Source organism: Neltuma alba, unplaced genomic scaffold (genome assembly GCF_004799145.2).
Source record: "Neltuma alba isolate B1F8T4 unplaced genomic scaffold, ASM479914v2 tig00001875_pilon, whole genome shotgun sequence".
Classification (NCBI taxonomy): domain Eukaryota; kingdom Viridiplantae; phylum Streptophyta; class Magnoliopsida; order Fabales; family Fabaceae; genus Neltuma; species Neltuma alba.
In genome coordinates, this window is record NW_021632652.1 from 17,140 (window position 1) to 35,911 (window position 18,772).

Sequence of the window (18,772 nt, forward strand, 5' to 3'; positions counted from 1 at the left end):
TGGAAGAGTGACAAAGCTATAAAAATGAAGAAAAAAACGCTTATTTTGTTTGCTGATGCTAAAAGTCAATTTATGACAGCAGAACATAGATAATTCCACCCATTGCAGGATTTTATAGATCAGTCTTAAAGTTTTCTTATTCCCGAACAAGTAATTCGTTGGATGCATTTGGCTGTTGACTCTTTGTTGCCAGGAGCATAATCCCAACAATAAATGAAAGTGTACGCTTAACTTGTAAATTGTAATATAATACTAATACTACACATCTCAACTAATTTACAAAATAATAAAAACATTAAATGGGTTAGTCTATTAACTAGATTAAGCTTTGTTGTGGGTAATTAATACAAGGGATGACACTCTTGCACACTGAGCACAGAAATACAATCTTGGGCATTCTCGCATCACCCCCAAAAAACAACTGCGTTGCAGGGTGATCCTATTTCTGTTATTTCTCTTCGTTTGATGAGTTATTTTAAAGAGAGACAAAAACCAATAACAATCAAACAAGAAAAGGTAAATAAAAATGCAATAGAGGAGAAAAAATTGGGAAATTTTGAAAGAAGGAAATTAAAATTAAAAATAAGTTAACAATGATACAAGATAGAGGGGCGTTATTAAGCACATCTACCGTAGTAGAGGACCATTATATGATCAGTGGTTGAGGGATCTGAAAGCAAAGTGGGGGTCATGGGACTCCAAATGTTATCTCTTACATGCTCCAACGTCAACAAAGGCCCAAGTTGTTGCCCTCTACATCTTATCTCTATCTGCATCAATTTATATATATATATATATATATATATATATGTATATATATTCATTATATTCCTTAAATCATCCAAAAACCAAAAGCAAAAGCAAAAAGAAAAGGGCATTCATTTCTTTTTTATATATAATCAAATATATGTGACAATGACAACACATGCCAGCTTTCTTCAAATTATCCCCCCACATTCTCCTAAACATGACTACCATAATTTCACAATAGATAAATTACCCACACCTCATTATGTGATTCTGAAAGTCTTGGCATAACAACAGCACCACTACTATTTTTCTTTTTCCATTGAACACAGTTGCGGTTTGGATCTTGGGGTTAAGGTACGCTTTACAAACTACCAGTAACAAGATCCTTTCATTAGCTATGGAACCTGAATACCCAGTTTTAATATATAGGGCTACTTCTGTATCAATGTATAATTGATATAACCGTCGTTGGGTGAAACCACTACTTTTTATTCTTGTAACCTTTCGTAGTTTTTTTATTTTATTGTGTCTGAAACCTGGATAAATGGCAGGCAACAAAACTTAAGGGATAACAAAGACGCATGCAAACACAAAGATGTAGAGGAAGAGGAAGTGAGAGAATGAAGACAGAGATGAGGAGTTGTAGACGAAGACAGAGAGAACAACGTTGAACAAAGGCAAAGAAAATAAGCTCGAAAGTCAAATTGAACGTTGACTTTAAAGCCATTTATATTCTCAGTTGACGTACTGTTATTTTAACAGTCAGAGTTAACCTTCTGGCCCAAAAAAAAAAAATTCAGACTTAACCTAATATGGACGGGCCCTCCCCAGCCAATGCACACCCCGAGTACTTGGAAAATGATATTCATAAAACCACGTTGATTAATAAATTGGTTTAAGCACAAATCTAATTAAGTTGATTGTTTTAAAGTGTCACTGTTCCTAATTAAATTAAAATTAGTATTTTTATGTGTTTTTATTAAATATTTTGATGTATTTTTTTAATCAAATTTTTCTTTTTATATATTAAAATAAATGACATAACTAATTGTAATATAAATTTGTAATTTTAAATTCGATTTCTACCAAGGTAATAATATCATTCCACAATCACAAATTGCTTATAAGATTCACACACACACACCCCAATCAATTACCTTACTAGATATTGCCATTAAATCAGTTGCATGTCAATTCATTAGCATAAAAAAAAAAATCATACTTATAAGATTCAATCCCACTATCACCAAGCAAGTTCATAATTCAATGGTTGTCAATATATATACATAGATATGTATATATCATAATCATTTAATTAAATATTTAATAAAAACCAATTGAGAACAATGCATAATAATATTTATATAACTAATATAGAAACGATTTTAATTCAGCAAATGTTGTCATTTTTGGCACCAGCAATAGATAACCGATAAACAAATAGACAATTTATAGAGATTTTCTATTGATTTTGACACCGACTAATAATTTTTGGGTTCTACTTTGCTAACATTACTAAAAACTATATAATTCGCTAATAAATTGATTAATTGCATTCAAATAAAGGAACCAGTTTCAGGGCTCATCAAAGTGATGAACACCATGATACTCATTAAATCTTAACCATTCAAATTTAATATGAATGGCTGAAATTTAATATTTAATATTTTTGTTTTTCAAAAAGTGTTTTTCTTTTAATAAGTACATAATCTAAAATAAATGTAATATCTTGACTATAACTTTTTTAAAACATAAAATTTTTATTTAAATCACTAGTTCAAGATTTTAAATCTAAATCATTAAAACTGATTTTGTATACTTTATAATCAGTTCCCACATATAGTCAAATATCATGCATAGTGAACCAAAACTGAAGGTACTATAAACACAAGGATACTAGTTGTGTGATATATCATACTAATGTTATATTTAATTCAAAAAAAGAACACAGAAAATATATTTGAATTTAAGTAAAATGATTACATAAAAATTAAAATGTGTATTTTAGATAGTGATATTAATATATTTGTCACGTATCGTCAATAGAAAATTAAGGATTCTTTAATTTTTTTTAAGCTGTACGGTATCTATTACAACATTAATTTTAATTACTATTTTTAATTTTAAAAAATTGGGAATAAAATTATTTTTTATCTTCATAGTTATTTGTATGGGTATATTCATAGTTATTTGTATGGTAATGATGAATATGCAAAAGTATGAAATACAATTAATGGGGAAAAAACAGAGAAAAAAATGAGATCAGGATGAAGTCATGCTTTCTCAGGGTGTTGGCCCTACGCCCACCATGAAACATATAAATTCTTTGTAACGTCTGCTTTACCCTTAAGATCTCATTTTCTCTTTCCACTTCAGAGAAAAAGCGATTTGCTTTACGCATCGCCAAACAGATTCTAATTCTCCTAAATATTTCTGATGAAGCAGCAAGGACGAATGGCTGTCTTTAATCATTACAAGAGGCCCATTATTTACACTTTGCTCCTAAGCCAAAATCATCATCCCTTAGACTTTACTATTCTTTGTGTTATTCATCACTCATCCTTCCGCAAAATTTATTAATAACGAATCATATATATAATATTAATATTATATAATATATTTGAGGGTGGATCCATAAAGCACGGCGAAGAATAGGCTAATACACCATTAACAAAATTTAATAATAATAATAGTTATGGTAGTTATGTATTAAAAATATGTCCACACCCTTCCTTTTCATTCTTTACGAAAAATCGTGTGAGACCAAAAATTTTTTGTTCATGCACGTCTCTATCACTTTGTTCCACCAAAGCCCTTATTGCATGCCAGCACAAAAATTACTGTACATAAAATAATAGCTTTTGAATTTTGTCAGATATCGATACCTCAAGTTAATTCTATATACGCTTTACCTATAAATATTAGATGAAGAAAACCCATCAAATATTAATTAAAGGGAACCCTTCCTAATTTTAATTGTGCATGCATATCATTCCCCCAACTATATATATATATATATATATATATGCATATAACTATCTAATCCTTTTCAAATCTCCTTTATCGCTTTATTTATGATTTGCTTTGTTTGGACGTCAAACCAATACATAGGATTATTCTCAAATTATATAGCACAGTGAATTAGATTAAGATTTTGTCATTATTAGACATGAATAGGTATCGCTTTTCGGTGGTTGGTTGAGGATGCTAACCATATGTCATGGGGCCTTCTCTTTTGGTTCTATCCCAGTGTAGCACTTGCGACTTTGATGGAATTTCTAAGCCCTAAATATTTCAAAAAAAGGGGAGACCCGGGGGGGATTACATATAATATATATATATATATATAGAGAGAGAGAGAGAGAGAGAGAGAGAGGAAATGGGCAAGGGAAGGGCCTACAAGAGGAGTGAAAAATGAGGGAAAAGCTTGACCCGGGGGGGGGGGGAGAGAATGATGGGCATGAAGATAGGTTATGAGAAAGACAGGGTCCACGTGTGATTTTCGAGGCCCTACGATATGATGTTTGTGTTCAATTAATGTTAATATCAATAACGTACTTATCTTGTAACCTTTTTGTATGAATATAATGAGTGTCAACTAAGAAAGTAGGCCATGATAAAGGTACATCCAATCAAGTGTTCCAAGATGTATTTTTACACCTTAAAGTCAATGCATTCTTCATAAACCATAAAAGCAATAAGAAAACATGGAGGCTCCCTTGTTTTTTTGGTTGGGTGGATTTTCACGTTCCACCATGGAAGACATAGTCTTTCTTTCTTTTTCTTGTATTCATTATTAATACCTAGACCCTCTGTTCATATATATTCTCAAACAAATTAAATTAATATATCTCAAGCTACTTAACGATCTTATTAGATCTTCAAGGATTATAAAACATATATAACCACTCAACCATTTATTGGGCATAAATTTCTGATATAGTCTTCATAGTTATAACGATAAATAAATTTGAAAATGTAAGAGCCCTAAATGAGGCCTAAAAATAACCCTATAGAAGAGAGAATAATTAACACACACAGAGATATATATAGGGAGATTAACTACTTTTATATTCCAAATGACTAATGCTAGCTAACAAAATGACTAAATCAATGGTCTAAGGATGACAACACGATAAAGGCTCACAAGTATATGGGAAATATATTTAATGCCTCAGATATTGATTTTATTTAGTCCACGTACACACACAAAAATACATACTAGCTAGATATATATAACTATTTTAGTTGACTCCCACGTAAGGAGATACATAGGGTTGAGAACACAAGTTTCTATTTTATAAATACGTTTAGTTATTTGATAGTGTAAGAGCCCTAAACGAAGCCTAAAAATCAACCTACTTTCACAAAAGAAAAAAATGTGTTTAGCTGTATCATGTAGAGCAAGGACCATTTATATAATATAAGATAGATGGTATCTTATATTAAATTGCCACCTACTCACCTTCCAAGAATGAATTTCGGAAGGTGATAAAACAAATTAGTTGAAACAAGCTATAACCATACAGCTTCTGAAATCTGAATCACGATACAATTTGAAAGTTGACCCAGAAAGTTGCATGGAGTTTTGACGCAGTATGGAATGTTCGAGCGTGTCTCATACAACATATGTCCCATATGTATTTTAGACATTGTTTACACAGACACATTATGGTCCAACATCGAATTCAATCAAATAATTGAATTTTCCAACAAAACCACGTTGCTCTTTTGTTTAATACTTTTGGCCATGTATTCTTCTAGCTAGTGATCGTATTACTATGTATGCAAGCATGCGTGTGTGTAGGAAAGTATAATAATTAACCGTAAATGGTGAGAAAATTGGAATAATTGGTGGAAATTTGGCAGAACAAATCAATAGTTCAAACATGATAATGAAAGTATCCAACTTCAAAGATAAGAATATTCAAGAAATAAAAAGATATAAGGAAAACTCGTTTTTGGGGGGGGGGGGAGGCAAATATGACGCCTGGGGATGCTAAGCGCACCGTACACACGTCTAATGACTTCGTTATGAGAGAAAGTGGGGAAAATATCATATATTTTCGTTCGTTTATTCGAGTTGCTTTTGTTTTTTTTTAATTTTTCAATACATCCGTGCAACTTTGACCGCACGAATTGTTTTATATTATTCTTCCCTCATAATTTACGGTTCTTTAATCACTACCAAAGATCATCTACATGAAGAAGAACTTAACCGAAAAAACGGGGAATAAAACCAAAGCTAGCAAATTCTTCAAGGAGTTGTTTCTCGGCAGCTTGAAACTTCTCTCTCTCTATATATATATATATGTATATATATGTATGCATATCAATATATGTAAAATAAAAGAGAAAAGAGAAGTCTAATTTGAACTAGATTTTTCACTTTGTCCAAAACATTTGGGGAAAAACCACGACACAAAAGTTAAACATCAAGAATAAGAATGAAATTTTAGTTTTGAACGAAATTTAATTAAAATATTATCGGTAAATGTTAGTAGATTAAATAATAAGGAGGCTAGGATGGTGCCATAAATATCTTCAACATTTCAAAGTACAGACTTTTAAAAGATGATAGAAATATATGTATACACACACACACGCAGAGTATTTTAATCAAAGTCAGAGCCCAGCAAACCGACTTCGGAACCAATTATCATGATACAAATTATTTAGTTAAATTTATAATTCTTAGATACATTCAACTGTTTCCACGGAATAAAAAAAGCCCCAAAATACCTTCTAATAATTTGCTATAAATTAAGCCTCGTGCTACAAGGAGTATGGATGTGCCCAAGAAATGGCAAATATTCCCCACTTTGTGTTTTCATGCTCAAGAGACGGTAAATGAAGCGGGCGGACGCTCTCTCGGAGAGAAATCCTAATCAGTGCTCACCAGGATAAAAATGATTGCCTATTTTCTTTTTCATGTTTATGAGATTACACTTTATATGGGGTTTTGAAGCAATGTACGTGTCCCTAAACTTAAGGGCACAATTTATGGAGTCCTAGATATAAGCTGCGTGCTAGGTTTTTGTACGGAATCTACCTCTTGCTGCAATTATTAGGCAACAAGTGATAGGTGGAGTGTGCATGAAGTATTGTGAAGTAATGGGACACAAACAATAATGTGCGTATTTTAATTATATCACTTAATAAATGCATTACACCCGTGTGCATGTTCTAAAAAAGGGCGTAGATCATAAGCATCTTAAAGTCCACATAAATAGCTGAAGTTCGCACAAAACTTTAACCCTGTGAATCATTAGCTCTTAACTAAACTTTAACTAGTAGGGTTTCCATCCACTAAGACGATATATTTTCTTCGCGCACTATGAAGTTCAAGAAACGGAACCTCTTCAAATACTGTATTCTACATACAGACATAATGCATATTGGTTCTACGAAATATCTACACTATATTAGTGATTAAGAACGCTAAGTATGGTCTTGGTCTTAAACCAAATACCAGATTACCTGAGGAGTCAACTGATATATCTATTTGTGTATCGTGGATCAGCAGCTAACAATGACTAAGATGAACTCCCTACTTATTGGTTAAGTTTAGCTCTCTATTTCCAGAAAAGAATTTGTTTTATTTTTGAAATTTAAATGGAAATTCTCATGCATTTCCTCCGCATCGATTGCTTGAAGGTTACTTTCGTATGAATCAGTGGTAGGGTATAGAAACCATAAACTAGTCGACTGGCTAAGATGTAAAGATGACTATATGATGATGAAACTACGCAGGATAAGGGGGGGTGTTTTAATTTATTTCACACAGTGAACCCATTACCCCAACATCACAATTTCTTATATGGTTCTTTGGACAAGAAGAAAAAATATAGTTGGAGGGCGAGCACGTCCTTAATTTCTTTTATAAATTACCCAGTTAAATTCCTCTCCTTGTGAACCAAAGCTGAGTATCTTACCAAACTCCACAAAACTAACCAGATTGGAGGATTTTAGAATATAGGATATGTCGTTGGTTACCAAAAGACTCGCAAGGTAGCCTCTAACTCTCTCTCTCTCTCTCTCTCTATATATATATATGTATAGCATATCTATATAAATATTCTTTTACCCTCCTTAATATAGAATATGAGTTGGTAAATTATGAGGAAACATAAAAGGAAGATCGGCACCAAGAAATGCACTTCTCACCTAAACAAATATATGGGTAATATCCGTGACCCGATAAATCTATTTTAGTTCTGTCGTATCTATCATATATATAATCAAGATCATCTAGCTAGCTAGTTCCCATGCTAATTATGTAACTCGGCAATTTAACCAGTGGAATCGTAACAATTTGATTTTCAATTTTGGGCAGTCCTATAAAAGTCGACTTTTGTTGTTGTTTTCGTTTTTTTTTGGGATGCAAGTTTAGGGGGAAATTAATGGGATCAGCAGAAAGAAGTAAAGGCTTCAAGTACTGACTTCTCATGATAAAGCACACGCATTTAGATGCATATGTGTGTGTGTGTGTGTTGAGAGAAAAATATTGCAGAGTTGAAGGGTGTAGGGATGGGTTTTAAGTACCTCAGATTCGCTTTGGAGCCTCAACTTGTCTACCAAATACTTTAACAATAATCGAACCGTCATCCTTCCATCCCTGAAGTATATGGGTTATTATGAAAATCAATATAATGCATTTACATATAAAGTTTTGAAGTTGAAATCGAAGAAATGATATGCATTGTTAGAATGTAGCGAAGGAAGAGAGGAAGAGAGTAAGAAAGAAGACAAGTACTTGATTCTGAGGTAGCTCTTGGGTATTTGGGGCAAGAACGGTTCTTTTGCTCTGCATTGAAGGTACACAACTTGATTACAGTTCAGCAACTAAGTGAAATATATATATAGATATATAAACATATACTGATTTGGCAGTTTGGAAAGGAAAGAAATAATAAGGAAGAAGCATACTGATTTGGGGACGCTTGAAGCATGAACCAAATTCCGGAATGAGGCCTGCGAGGAGGATCAACAACTCTTACATCGGAGCTTGGACCAGCTGAAGCATCATCATGAAAGCCGGGAGGAAAGTGAAAGGGCCTCGGAAAATAGGAAACAGCGAGATGATGAGAGCTCAAAGGAAAAGAAGAAGACGAAGAGGAAGGCATAGTGAAAGGGATAGTAGGAGCCAATGCCCAGTTTGAGTGTGAATGATGAGGAGCAAAGCCTGAAGCACTGTGAGGATATTGAAGCTGTTGAAAAAGCAGATTAGAGGGTGGAGGGGGAGGAGGAGGAGGCGGAGAAGGATGTGGCGGTGGTTGTTGTGGGTAGCTAAAATTCAAAAGCGGGGCAACAGGACCACCGAGCTGAGGTGGTGCCGGTGGCGGCAGGAGCGGCCTGCACGGCCCGGAATTCGAATGGGGAAGAAGGTCAAGCTCCACCGGCGAAGATGAACCACCTAATTCGTCAGCTTCTCTTTGACACCCTATGCTTAATTGAAGCCATCCTCCATCTTTCTCTTGCTCTTGCTGATTAATCTGATGATTCCCCTTCGAACCACCACACCCACCTACACTCGCACTGTTACTTCTGGATTGATCATCCTCACCCATGTCCGATCCTAATAACTCAGATTCCCTGCAAATATTCTGATTATAATAATACCCTTCAACTTCAAGTCTGCTCATACCAGTAGCTCCACCGCCAAATCCACCATAAGTCTGTTGTTGCTGATCTTGTTTTGATAGGTCGTGATGAGTTGCAGGAAGCATGGTCATATTGCTTTAGCATAACCCTCCGATGACTTCTCCGGCGAGCCACTATGGCTGAGCTTGTTGTACCTGACCTCTATCTCAACGCAACCCATGGACATGTGTATCGGAGTCGAGATGGTTTTATATTGGGACGACGGATCTGCCATGCGAATAATTGTAGACTACTTTCCCATCAACCGAAGCCATCCAACGGATAAGGGTTTTTCTCATTAGCTCTATCCTTCTCTAAATATCAACCCACCAGAAGTCCAACAATTCTTGTAAATCTCACTTTCCATTCATTCTCTTTCTTTGGAAGCTTGTGCGGGGGGGAGAGAGAGAGTGAGAGATGTCTTTGCGCAGACACAGAGGGAGAGAGACAGAAACAAAGACGATGTTCTTTTTCTTCACACACACACACACATAAATATATGGGGATTAATTAGTATGCATCCAGAACAATGTAAAATATTATACGCTTACGTCACTTAATCTCATTTTATAAACTACAATTTTAACATTTTCCCTGGGCATATTAAAAAGTCGTTAGGAGTTTATTTTGCAAACGCATCTATCGAATTTATATCAATGATAAATTTGTAAGAAAATCATCCTATAAATAAATGATACATAAAAAATTATTTTAGATTTAGATCAAAATCAGAAGCAACTTAATTTTATATGTCATAAAAAGATTGCAAAATATTTAGAATCAACGAGGAGAAAGGAAAGGCATGGAAGACACCATGTTCGGGCCATGTTCCGAGGAAAATTTGACTGCAAAGGAGGTCTTTCTTTTTGTTATATCACAAAAAGTTCCTTTTTAACCCTAATAGGTTCTGGTCGGTTACCCTAATTAACATCAACAACTAATTCCAAACATCTGATCTTGCTGGCTAATTAGCTGCCATAAACGCAAGTGCTATTCTTGGATAATTTACTTTCTGAAAATCTGCAAATTTTTAGACGTATTTCCGTGAAATCATACTGTACATATATTATACGCTTCGGAATTATGTATAGAAGGTTTAACAATCATTTCAGTCGCTTTTCAAGGTTGCTGGAAAAAAACTAGTTTTTTTAAGTGGCTTAATTTTTGTAAAATTAAAAAAGTTTTTTTTCCAATGCATATATATGAATTAACGAACATGTGGGTATGCCAAACATTTGTGATTTATTAAATATATAGTTTAGCCTGAGAGGTTGCCCATCCTTTAAAAGCGGAAAAGATTAAATAATGGAGAGTGGAGAGATAAAAACAAAGGGCAGTTTTTTGGTTGATTTGTTGGTATATGTGGGAAAGAGAGAAGAATATATGTAATGTAAGTTGAAGTGGGAGAGCATGATGAGCTTACCTGGCAAGGATGGCATGAGATAATAAATTAATTAATAATAATACAGAGAAGATGATAGAAGTGATTCATTAATTAAGAGGCAATTATAAACAAATGAATAGGAGTTTGGACATGCATGATGATGATGGTGTTTCCCCACAACCCGAGAATCGAAACACAACGACGTGGGCTTTATTTTAAGACATCCCTATTCCTAAAGCCATGTGCCTCCCACCCTCTCTCTCTCTGTGGCCCTTCTGTAACTTTTGTACGGCACCTCTCTTCTTTAATATATTTGTCCGAGACAGGGCGCTCTAATATATTTTCAACCGATTATCGAACTTCAATGAAGTATAAATTTTTGAACAAAGCATGAACTAGAGGAGCTATTGATCTGAAAAGCTGCTTTTCTCTTTCCAGCCCATCAAACATGGTTTCTCTATCTCCTCCTTTCTCTCTCTCTCTAAAGCAACTAAACCAGATATTATTCAAATTTTATCCATTTCTTTGGCTAATTAACACAGATATACCAGTTATGGATGAGTTAAATGTGAGGAGTTAGCCTCCAGATTTTGGTCTTTATAAGCAACTATAGTTTTTTCTTTTTTGACATGATGACCTGGTTCAAGCTTATATATTTGAATTCAATAAATGTCTTTAGGACCATACTGCTGCAATTGAATTAATTGAAGTCCAATGTACCATATGCCAGGTCATATATGTTACCAAAATAAATGTGAGAGATTTGTTATTCTTTAGTTAGCTTGAGTTTGATTTTATGTACATGAACAAAAATAAAGGAAAACAAAATTATACTTGAAGAGTTGGCTCTATTTTTATTGATGTATTTATCTCGGATGGAGCTTGAATGTGTGTGTGTGTGGGGGGGGGGGTAATATCAATTAATAACCGATTCTCATGAAGAAAAAGCTATATATGTGCAAGTACGTACGATGATGAGACAAGATCAATAATTTTCATTTGATCTCAAGATTGTTGTTTTAATTTCTACGGGTGGTAAATATCCAAGTCACAAGACTTGAATATTGGTGTTCATACACATCAGGAGATGCAGGGGAGAAATTAACTTGGATCACAATATTTTGTATGAATGAGGAAATGGTTGCCAAATGGAGAAAATAAATTAAAGTGTGAAATACTTATGGAGAAAGGAAAGTGCAGAGGGAGAGCGTGATGACAGTGCATGAGCATGGAATGACTTAAGCTTGGAATCAAAGGGACGCTGATGATGCTGATGGCGATAACTTTCTAACCCAAATTCCAATTCCACTCCTCCAGGGGCCCTACACCAAACGACACCAACTAAATTCTTCCCTCTAATTATCATCATACATCTTATTATATCATTTCAAGTATCGACAAAACTAGGTTCACACGCTGATCTAGCTAATTCTTTTATTTTCTTTAAGGATCTATTGACCAATCACAGGTTTATAGGTAAAATTTTGGCTCTCAAAACTAGTCAAGATTTAAAGTTTGTCTTGTTTCGTGTTTTCTTTTGTCATAATGAGTTCTCCGTCCATGTCTCTTCTCTGATTAGAGACGACATATTGGACATGTATAGAGCCTGGACCTGCCTGCCTACTCGCATGTATACGTACATATCAACGACACTTAATTACTAGTTAATCAATCAATTAGCATGCATATGATGCATTTCCAGCGTGTAATAAAAAGTGTACAAAAGTGAGTAATAATATGTAAAGGGGAGTCTCAGAAAGAAAAGAAAAGTAGAAGCTAGAGGTAGCTAGAGCACAAATATATATATATATATATGTGTGTGTGTGTGTGTGTGTGTGTGGGAAGAAGAAAGTGTTGAAAGATGAGTAAAAGGAAAAGAATGAAAGAAGAGAAAAATAGCATTGGGTTTTAGAGCAGGGAATATGTTGTGTTGTGTACACGTAATGATCATGCATGGGATGGTGGCATGAGTTATCCATCAGAGAGAGAGAGAGAGAGAGGAAGAGAAAGGGGACCAAAAAATGATAACTTTAGGCAATTTACATGTTGCCATTATAGAAAGTGGGTTAGCGCTAACGCTATGGTGTCTTTTTCCCACCAAGTACATGAGTGGACAATTGAAGAGAGAATATCCACGACTCTCTCTCCCCCTCTCTCTTTCTGATACATAAATAAGAATATTATAGTTTAAAAAAGAAAGAAAGTTTATTAGCTTTAATCTCGTCATCATGGCATCATGAATACCATCATCCTTCGCCATTATCGTGAGTTGGTTTAGCCGTGAGAATATCACACGGCGCATAGAAACTTAAACCCGAAAAACAAAAAAAACAAAGATGAATACCATATAGAGTGGGTTATTAGGGTTAATCTTGTGCTCGCAAAACAGGACATATAACGCGAGGAGAGAGAGATGCATGAGCATGTGTTATAATGAGTGGTTCTGTCAGTGCATGAACGTGAGAGTGTTTGTTGTGGAAACCGAGAAGGAAAAGAGAACAATATGCGTGTGTGTGCGTGTGCGTGTTGGAATGAATGGAATTCAATTCAATTGCATGGCTGGTCGAGGGCTCATGGGAGAGAGGGACGGAGTGCTTCAGATATACAAATTGTCAGAAAGGTGTGCTGTGCACTACCCACTTTTAGGGTTTTCAAATTCAAAACCCCCGCCCCCCAAAAAAAAAATCCCTCTCTCTCTCACACACACACCCCACAAACGCCCATGTGATTTTCTATTTTCAAACACACTACTCTTTCCTCCTCCACTGCTTTTTACACTCTCATATAAAATACTGCTCTCCAATTTTCGTTTTACCTGACTACTGATTAATTAATCGGACTGATCTGAGTTTATTTAGCCGTGTTAATCCTATTTCACATGGAATGAAATTTCCTCACACAGTTAATTTCTTTCTAATTTCATAATTATAGATTAGAGTACAAATTTGGTCTGGAAGTCTTTACTCATGAGTAATGTTGCCCCAAAAAAAATTAAAATAGAGTAACATTACCCCTTACTGTTAAAAACATTAACCGTCAACCACAAATGTTACTCTTTTAAAGAAAAAAAAAGATGGGGCAAGTTGTTTCATCTTAATACTTCCGGGGCAAACTTGAATTCTAAAAGCTTTCAGAAAAATTTGCACATTAATTTTATAATCATCATAAAGCCTTGTTTCTTATAGTTTTGTTTATAATGTAGGCAAGGTCGCTAGCTCTTTTAAAATATATAGTTGATTGGCAGGTTAATGTTTGTTGAGAACAACGGGGATATATATAACTGCTGATGCTTGTAGATCGATGCTTCAAAATTATACTGATTATTAGCATATCAATTTCTTCGGGAATTTATATTTGGATTCTTTATAAGCAAATTTATTATTTTCTTGTAATTTGTAAGTGTCAGGGTTCAAATTTTGCTGCATGAGTTATCATTCCTACGAGCTCCATACACTCTTTGACTGCAAGGCGGAAATGGTTTAAAATTCCTGCCTGTCCTTTCCCACACTTTTCAATAATAGATAAGAGATCCTAAAACTATACTAATTTTTTAATCCCTGAAGGCACTTTACCACTTCAGCGTTTCATTGGGTAATTTTTATTATAAATAAAAAAGGAACCAATGCTTCATCAACACATAGAAATATATCAATCTAAAAATCTCTCTGTGCGTGTGCGCGTGTTGTGTGTATTTATCAATATTCTTTGTATATATGATTGCTAAGATACTTTGGCAACCCAGTTTCGATTGGATGTTGGAATCCTTTGTTCAATATATATATAAATATCAATATTTTTTGACTTGGAAAAATAGTTAGAAAAGTTATAATTGATAGTCTAATCATGTTGTATATAACTTTGAAAGTGAGTAAAAATAGATCGGATAGACAATTCCCTCCGATGCAAGTTTGCCAGCTATTGGCATCATCATCATCACCACCATTTACAATACATGCATTCAATTAATATTGAAGGAACTTCATGATTCTTTTTCTTTTAACATATCTAGAAAAGAATTATATTTCCCTCCCTCCCTCCCTGCCTCTATATATAGATATAAAGTATATATAGTGCGCCCTGAGCAGCGTAACTTGCAATCCCCGCAAACAAAAATTTGAAAGAAGACATACATATATATATACATCAAAAGGAAAAGGAAAAGAAACAGCTTTCTTTGACTGCGCATAAGGGTAAGCAAATTCATGTTAAGGCTGCTTCACTCACAGACAACTCGATCTAAAACTAGAGGTTGCGATAGACGTATCACTACTGTGCTTTTGCGCGAAGCTAACTCAAAAAAAGGTAGCTCTCTATTTAGGTAGTACCTCCGAGAAGTGTGTAGATTCTGATGAATATAAAAATACGTATGTATGTGGAGTACATATCTGATATATATCTATATAGACAGCTGACATTAATTATTAATCATTAACAAAAACAAAAGGGTGTGTTTGTAACATATGTGTTGGGGGGTTAGCGGGATGTGTGATTCCAATGAGAAAAGGGGGCCTACTTTCTATACATTCCTCTTTTTGGCTCACCGCTTTTGCATTGCATGTCCCCTTTCAACGCAAGCGTTCCCTCCCACTACAGAATATTCTTCACTTTATTTTTTCTTTGGGCTTTTTTCCCCTCCTCAACAATTGTTATTATTGTTGTTGTTGCTGTTGCTGTTGTTATTATTATTTGTATTTGTAGCTAGCTGACAATATGAATCCCCTCAAGGTCCACCATCATGCAGGGAGATGAAAGTATTTTTGTCTTAGTGATCGAACGATTCCAAGTGATGACTTAACATAAAATGAGTAGGGATAAACACATGATGGTAAGCCCCTTATGTCGCAAAGGGTAAACTGGCGTGTATCTATCTTTCTCTTTTTATTTTAGAAAACATTCCAGGATCTTCACATCTCAGGAACTCCATATTCGCTTGTTAAATATGAATTCCTTAAAGTGACTTTAAATGAAGTGAGAAAAATGATGGTAAGTTTGGAGCTATCACTTTATATTATTTATTCATCTCCTTACTTCACTTAAAGCGACATCAAGATACTATCTGTGTTAATATCTACTTATCGATCATTATGTACGGTGTCTTCTCCCTGTTGAGAAGGAAAATGCACTTAGGTCCCTACTAAGAGATTTACTGTCATAAAGTCTCACGAATTTGATGAGAAAAATGCCAAACATATCCCTTTTCGTCTTTGATTATCATTTCTAAAATTATAGTGTGAGGAGATGATCGTTGCTGTTGTATTGTCCTTAACAGAGGTAGTTATGGTGGGGTAAAAGAGGAAAAAGTGGAGGGGCGATTCATTCCTCACAGTAATTCCACAAATGGTAGATAAGGATCTATATATGCGTCATTTCCCCTTATTTTAAATTATCTTATATATACTTGTTCGATCCATTCTAAACTAAAACTACTGTATTTAAGGTGATGAAACCTAGACTAATTGTCTAAACGACATTTACTTTTATTTCTCTCCTTACTTCATTTGAGGTTATTTTAAGATATTTATGTCTGTAGCTAGCTAGTAAACTACCATTGTGTAGCAACGTCTCCTTTGTTCAAGGGAAAAGCATGGGTCTCTACTAAGAAACTTAATTAACATATGAATTTGGAAGTGCTAGATAGTTCACTTAATCCTTCGCTATCAAATTTTGAAATTTGTGAGGACAAAATTTCCCTTCCATTTTTTCCTCTTACCCTTCCCCCAATGCTGCCACCATATCACAAGGAAGAAGAAAAAAAGAGAAGGACAATTTTGTCCTTACATTAATTTCATGAAATGAAAGCTAATGACCAAGGGGACCCTCAAGCACATATCAAATTTGTGGAATCTATATGTGTATCAAAAAACTTCAATTAATATAAACATTACTATAATTACACTATAATATTGTTATCTGATATTCTAAATTAAATGAGAGGAAAAAAATTAATTACTACAAAAGAAAGATGTATGACAGGTGAAAATAATAGGTGATAAGATATATATATATATATATCTAATTGTATTTAATTAATTGAGATAATTCGAAATAATGATTAAATGAGGGTATAGCTAAAAGAAATTGAACATGAAATAAATTTCTAAAAGAAAAACTGTTTTAAAATTAAAAAATAGTAATTTTAGAATATATTACCTCTGGTCCTAAATATAAGAGCGAGTTGACTAATTTGAGTAAATTAAGAAAATAAGTTAAGTTAGTTATTTGCTATAAATAGTTGTTGTATTTTCTAAAATATCCTTACTAATCAAGTATATTGGCTAGAACCACCATTATTAGAAGGATTACCTTGAAAAAATATATATATGAGAGATAAAATGAATTGGGGTCTTATATTTGAGATCAAAATAAAAGTTAAACGAGGTCATATATTAAGAACCCGATGTAGTATATAGGGAGAGTATGCTAGAAACTAGCCCTTCCGTTTTTCAGAAGAAACAATATCTCGCATATTAACATTGCTAGATATAAAGAACAAATTTTTTTTGTTTAAAATTTTAAACTAGTCTTTCTATTATCCCTGTTAAATATATGCCACTTATTATTCTATTTCTGTAATAAATTTTCACTCATTATCTCAATATTTTTTCTATAAATAAGGATGTAATTGGAAAAAAATATTACACATTTATTGTTTGTAATTAAATAAAACTAATATTTTAATCCGCTTGATATGCTAGAATGGAACGGAGAGGGATTAATTAAACATTAAATTTGTGGTTCACCCATCTGAGTTTAATTAAACACTGTATTTAGGTTAATTAAATTGGGCGTGTTGATTGGGGGCTTCATTTGCATGTCACTATACCCTAAATATTCCCTCCCTCCCTCCGTCGCTCGCTCACTCACTCTTCTACATGCTTTTACTTCGCTGTTTCCCACTCGCCATCATCACTGCAACCGCATCATTTCCAACTCAATTGTCGTTTTTAATTTTTCTCCGTTTTTTTTTCACGACTATCTAGTATTTATCATCATTATATACGATGGTAAACAGTACTAGTACTATAAATTAGGATACAGAAATTAGAGAAGATGCAATCAATCTCAAATTGACTCGGAGATTACCTTTTGCATCCCCTTTTATCTCACTTTTCCACCACCTCACCGATCAGTCAGCTACGTCTTCTCGCTTGGGACCCCCCGTCAGACTGATGAATATATCACCCTGCCACTCCCCCCCCCCCCCCAAAAAAATGCCCTTACCTTTCTATTACTTTTCTCTTTTATTCATCGATTTTTGACTTTTTGGCTTTTTTCCTCCGCGGAAGTGAAATGTAGAATTACTTGTCCATATATTGATTTTTCCAACTCAGCATTTTACAAGAATAGATTTCGTAAAGAGAAAATCACAAATAAAGACTCCTGATTTACCAAAATTATACAGAGGTCACCTAAATAAGCAAAATTACCACGAGGGATCCAGTCTCATATTACAAATATGAAATCTTGGTGAAATATCTGAAATACCCCCAGCCAAATGACAAGTTGACTATAAGAAATGACAAGTTCACTTTAACGAATGACAACTTCAGTAGACCAAATTACAACTTCATTGAAGGTATACCAAATGACAAGTTGACTATAGGAAATGACAAGTTCACTTTAGCAAATGACAACTTCACTAGACCAAATCACAACTTGACTGAGGGGCATTTCAGACATTTTTCCAAGATTTTATATTTAGAATATGGAACTAGGTCTTTCATAGTAATTTTACTTATTCAGGTGATCTCTACGTAATTTTGGTAATTTAAGAGTCTTTATTTACTATTTTTTCTTTACTAAATTGATTATGATAAAGATTATCAACAAAATTGAATCTAAAAAATAGGTAGACCACTACTAGCTATAAATTGCTATTACTTCAAAAGTACAATTCGTTCCGGAAAGTGAATTGTAGCCATATTGATTAGGGGTGTGCATGAAGCCCAAATGCCCGCTAAGCCCGCCCAAGCCCGAAGAAAAATTGCCCAGCCC

The 18,772-nt window shown here is 34.1% G+C and overlaps 1 protein-coding gene across 2 annotated transcripts; it reads right to left on the bottom strand.

The window, feature by feature from the left end:
• Nucleotides 1-546: 546 nt before the first annotated feature.
• LOC114713133 (protein LAX PANICLE 2-like) lies at nt 547-9,819 on the bottom strand. 2 transcript variants are annotated; one of them, XM_028897731.1, is made up of 4 exons: nt 8,680-9,819; nt 8,507-8,576; nt 8,296-8,368; nt 547-770 (listed from the first exon to the last, which is right to left on the bottom strand). In XM_028897731.1, exons 1-3 carry the CDS (start codon nt 9,483-9,485, stop codon nt 8,297-8,299), a joined length of 948 nt encoding a protein of 315 aa, XP_028753564.1. In that variant the 5' UTR covers nt 9,486-9,819; the 3' UTR covers nt 547-770; nt 8,296. The 2 variants fall into 2 exon arrangements, with proteins under 2 accessions (XP_028753564.1, XP_028753556.1); XM_028897723.1 differs by having other exon boundaries at nt 8,507-8,557; nt 8,680-9,818.
• Between the last annotated feature and the right edge of the window lie 8,953 nt (nt 9,820-18,772).

Excerpts from the sequence above, each read along its gene's own strand:
- LOC114713133 (XM_028897723.1), bottom strand. The coding sequence starts at position 9,485 with ATGACCATGCTTCCTGCAACTCATCACGACCTATCAAAACAAGATCAG. Across the intron at positions 8,558-8,679 it reads CTTCAAGCGTCCCCAAATCA|AGCAAAAGAACCGTTCTTGC; the intron begins GTATGCTTCTTC and ends CCTTCAATGCAG. Across the intron at positions 8,369-8,506 it reads AAGAGCTACCTCAGAATCAA|GGATGGAAGGATGACGGTTC; the intron begins GTACTTGTCTTC and ends CATATACTTCAG.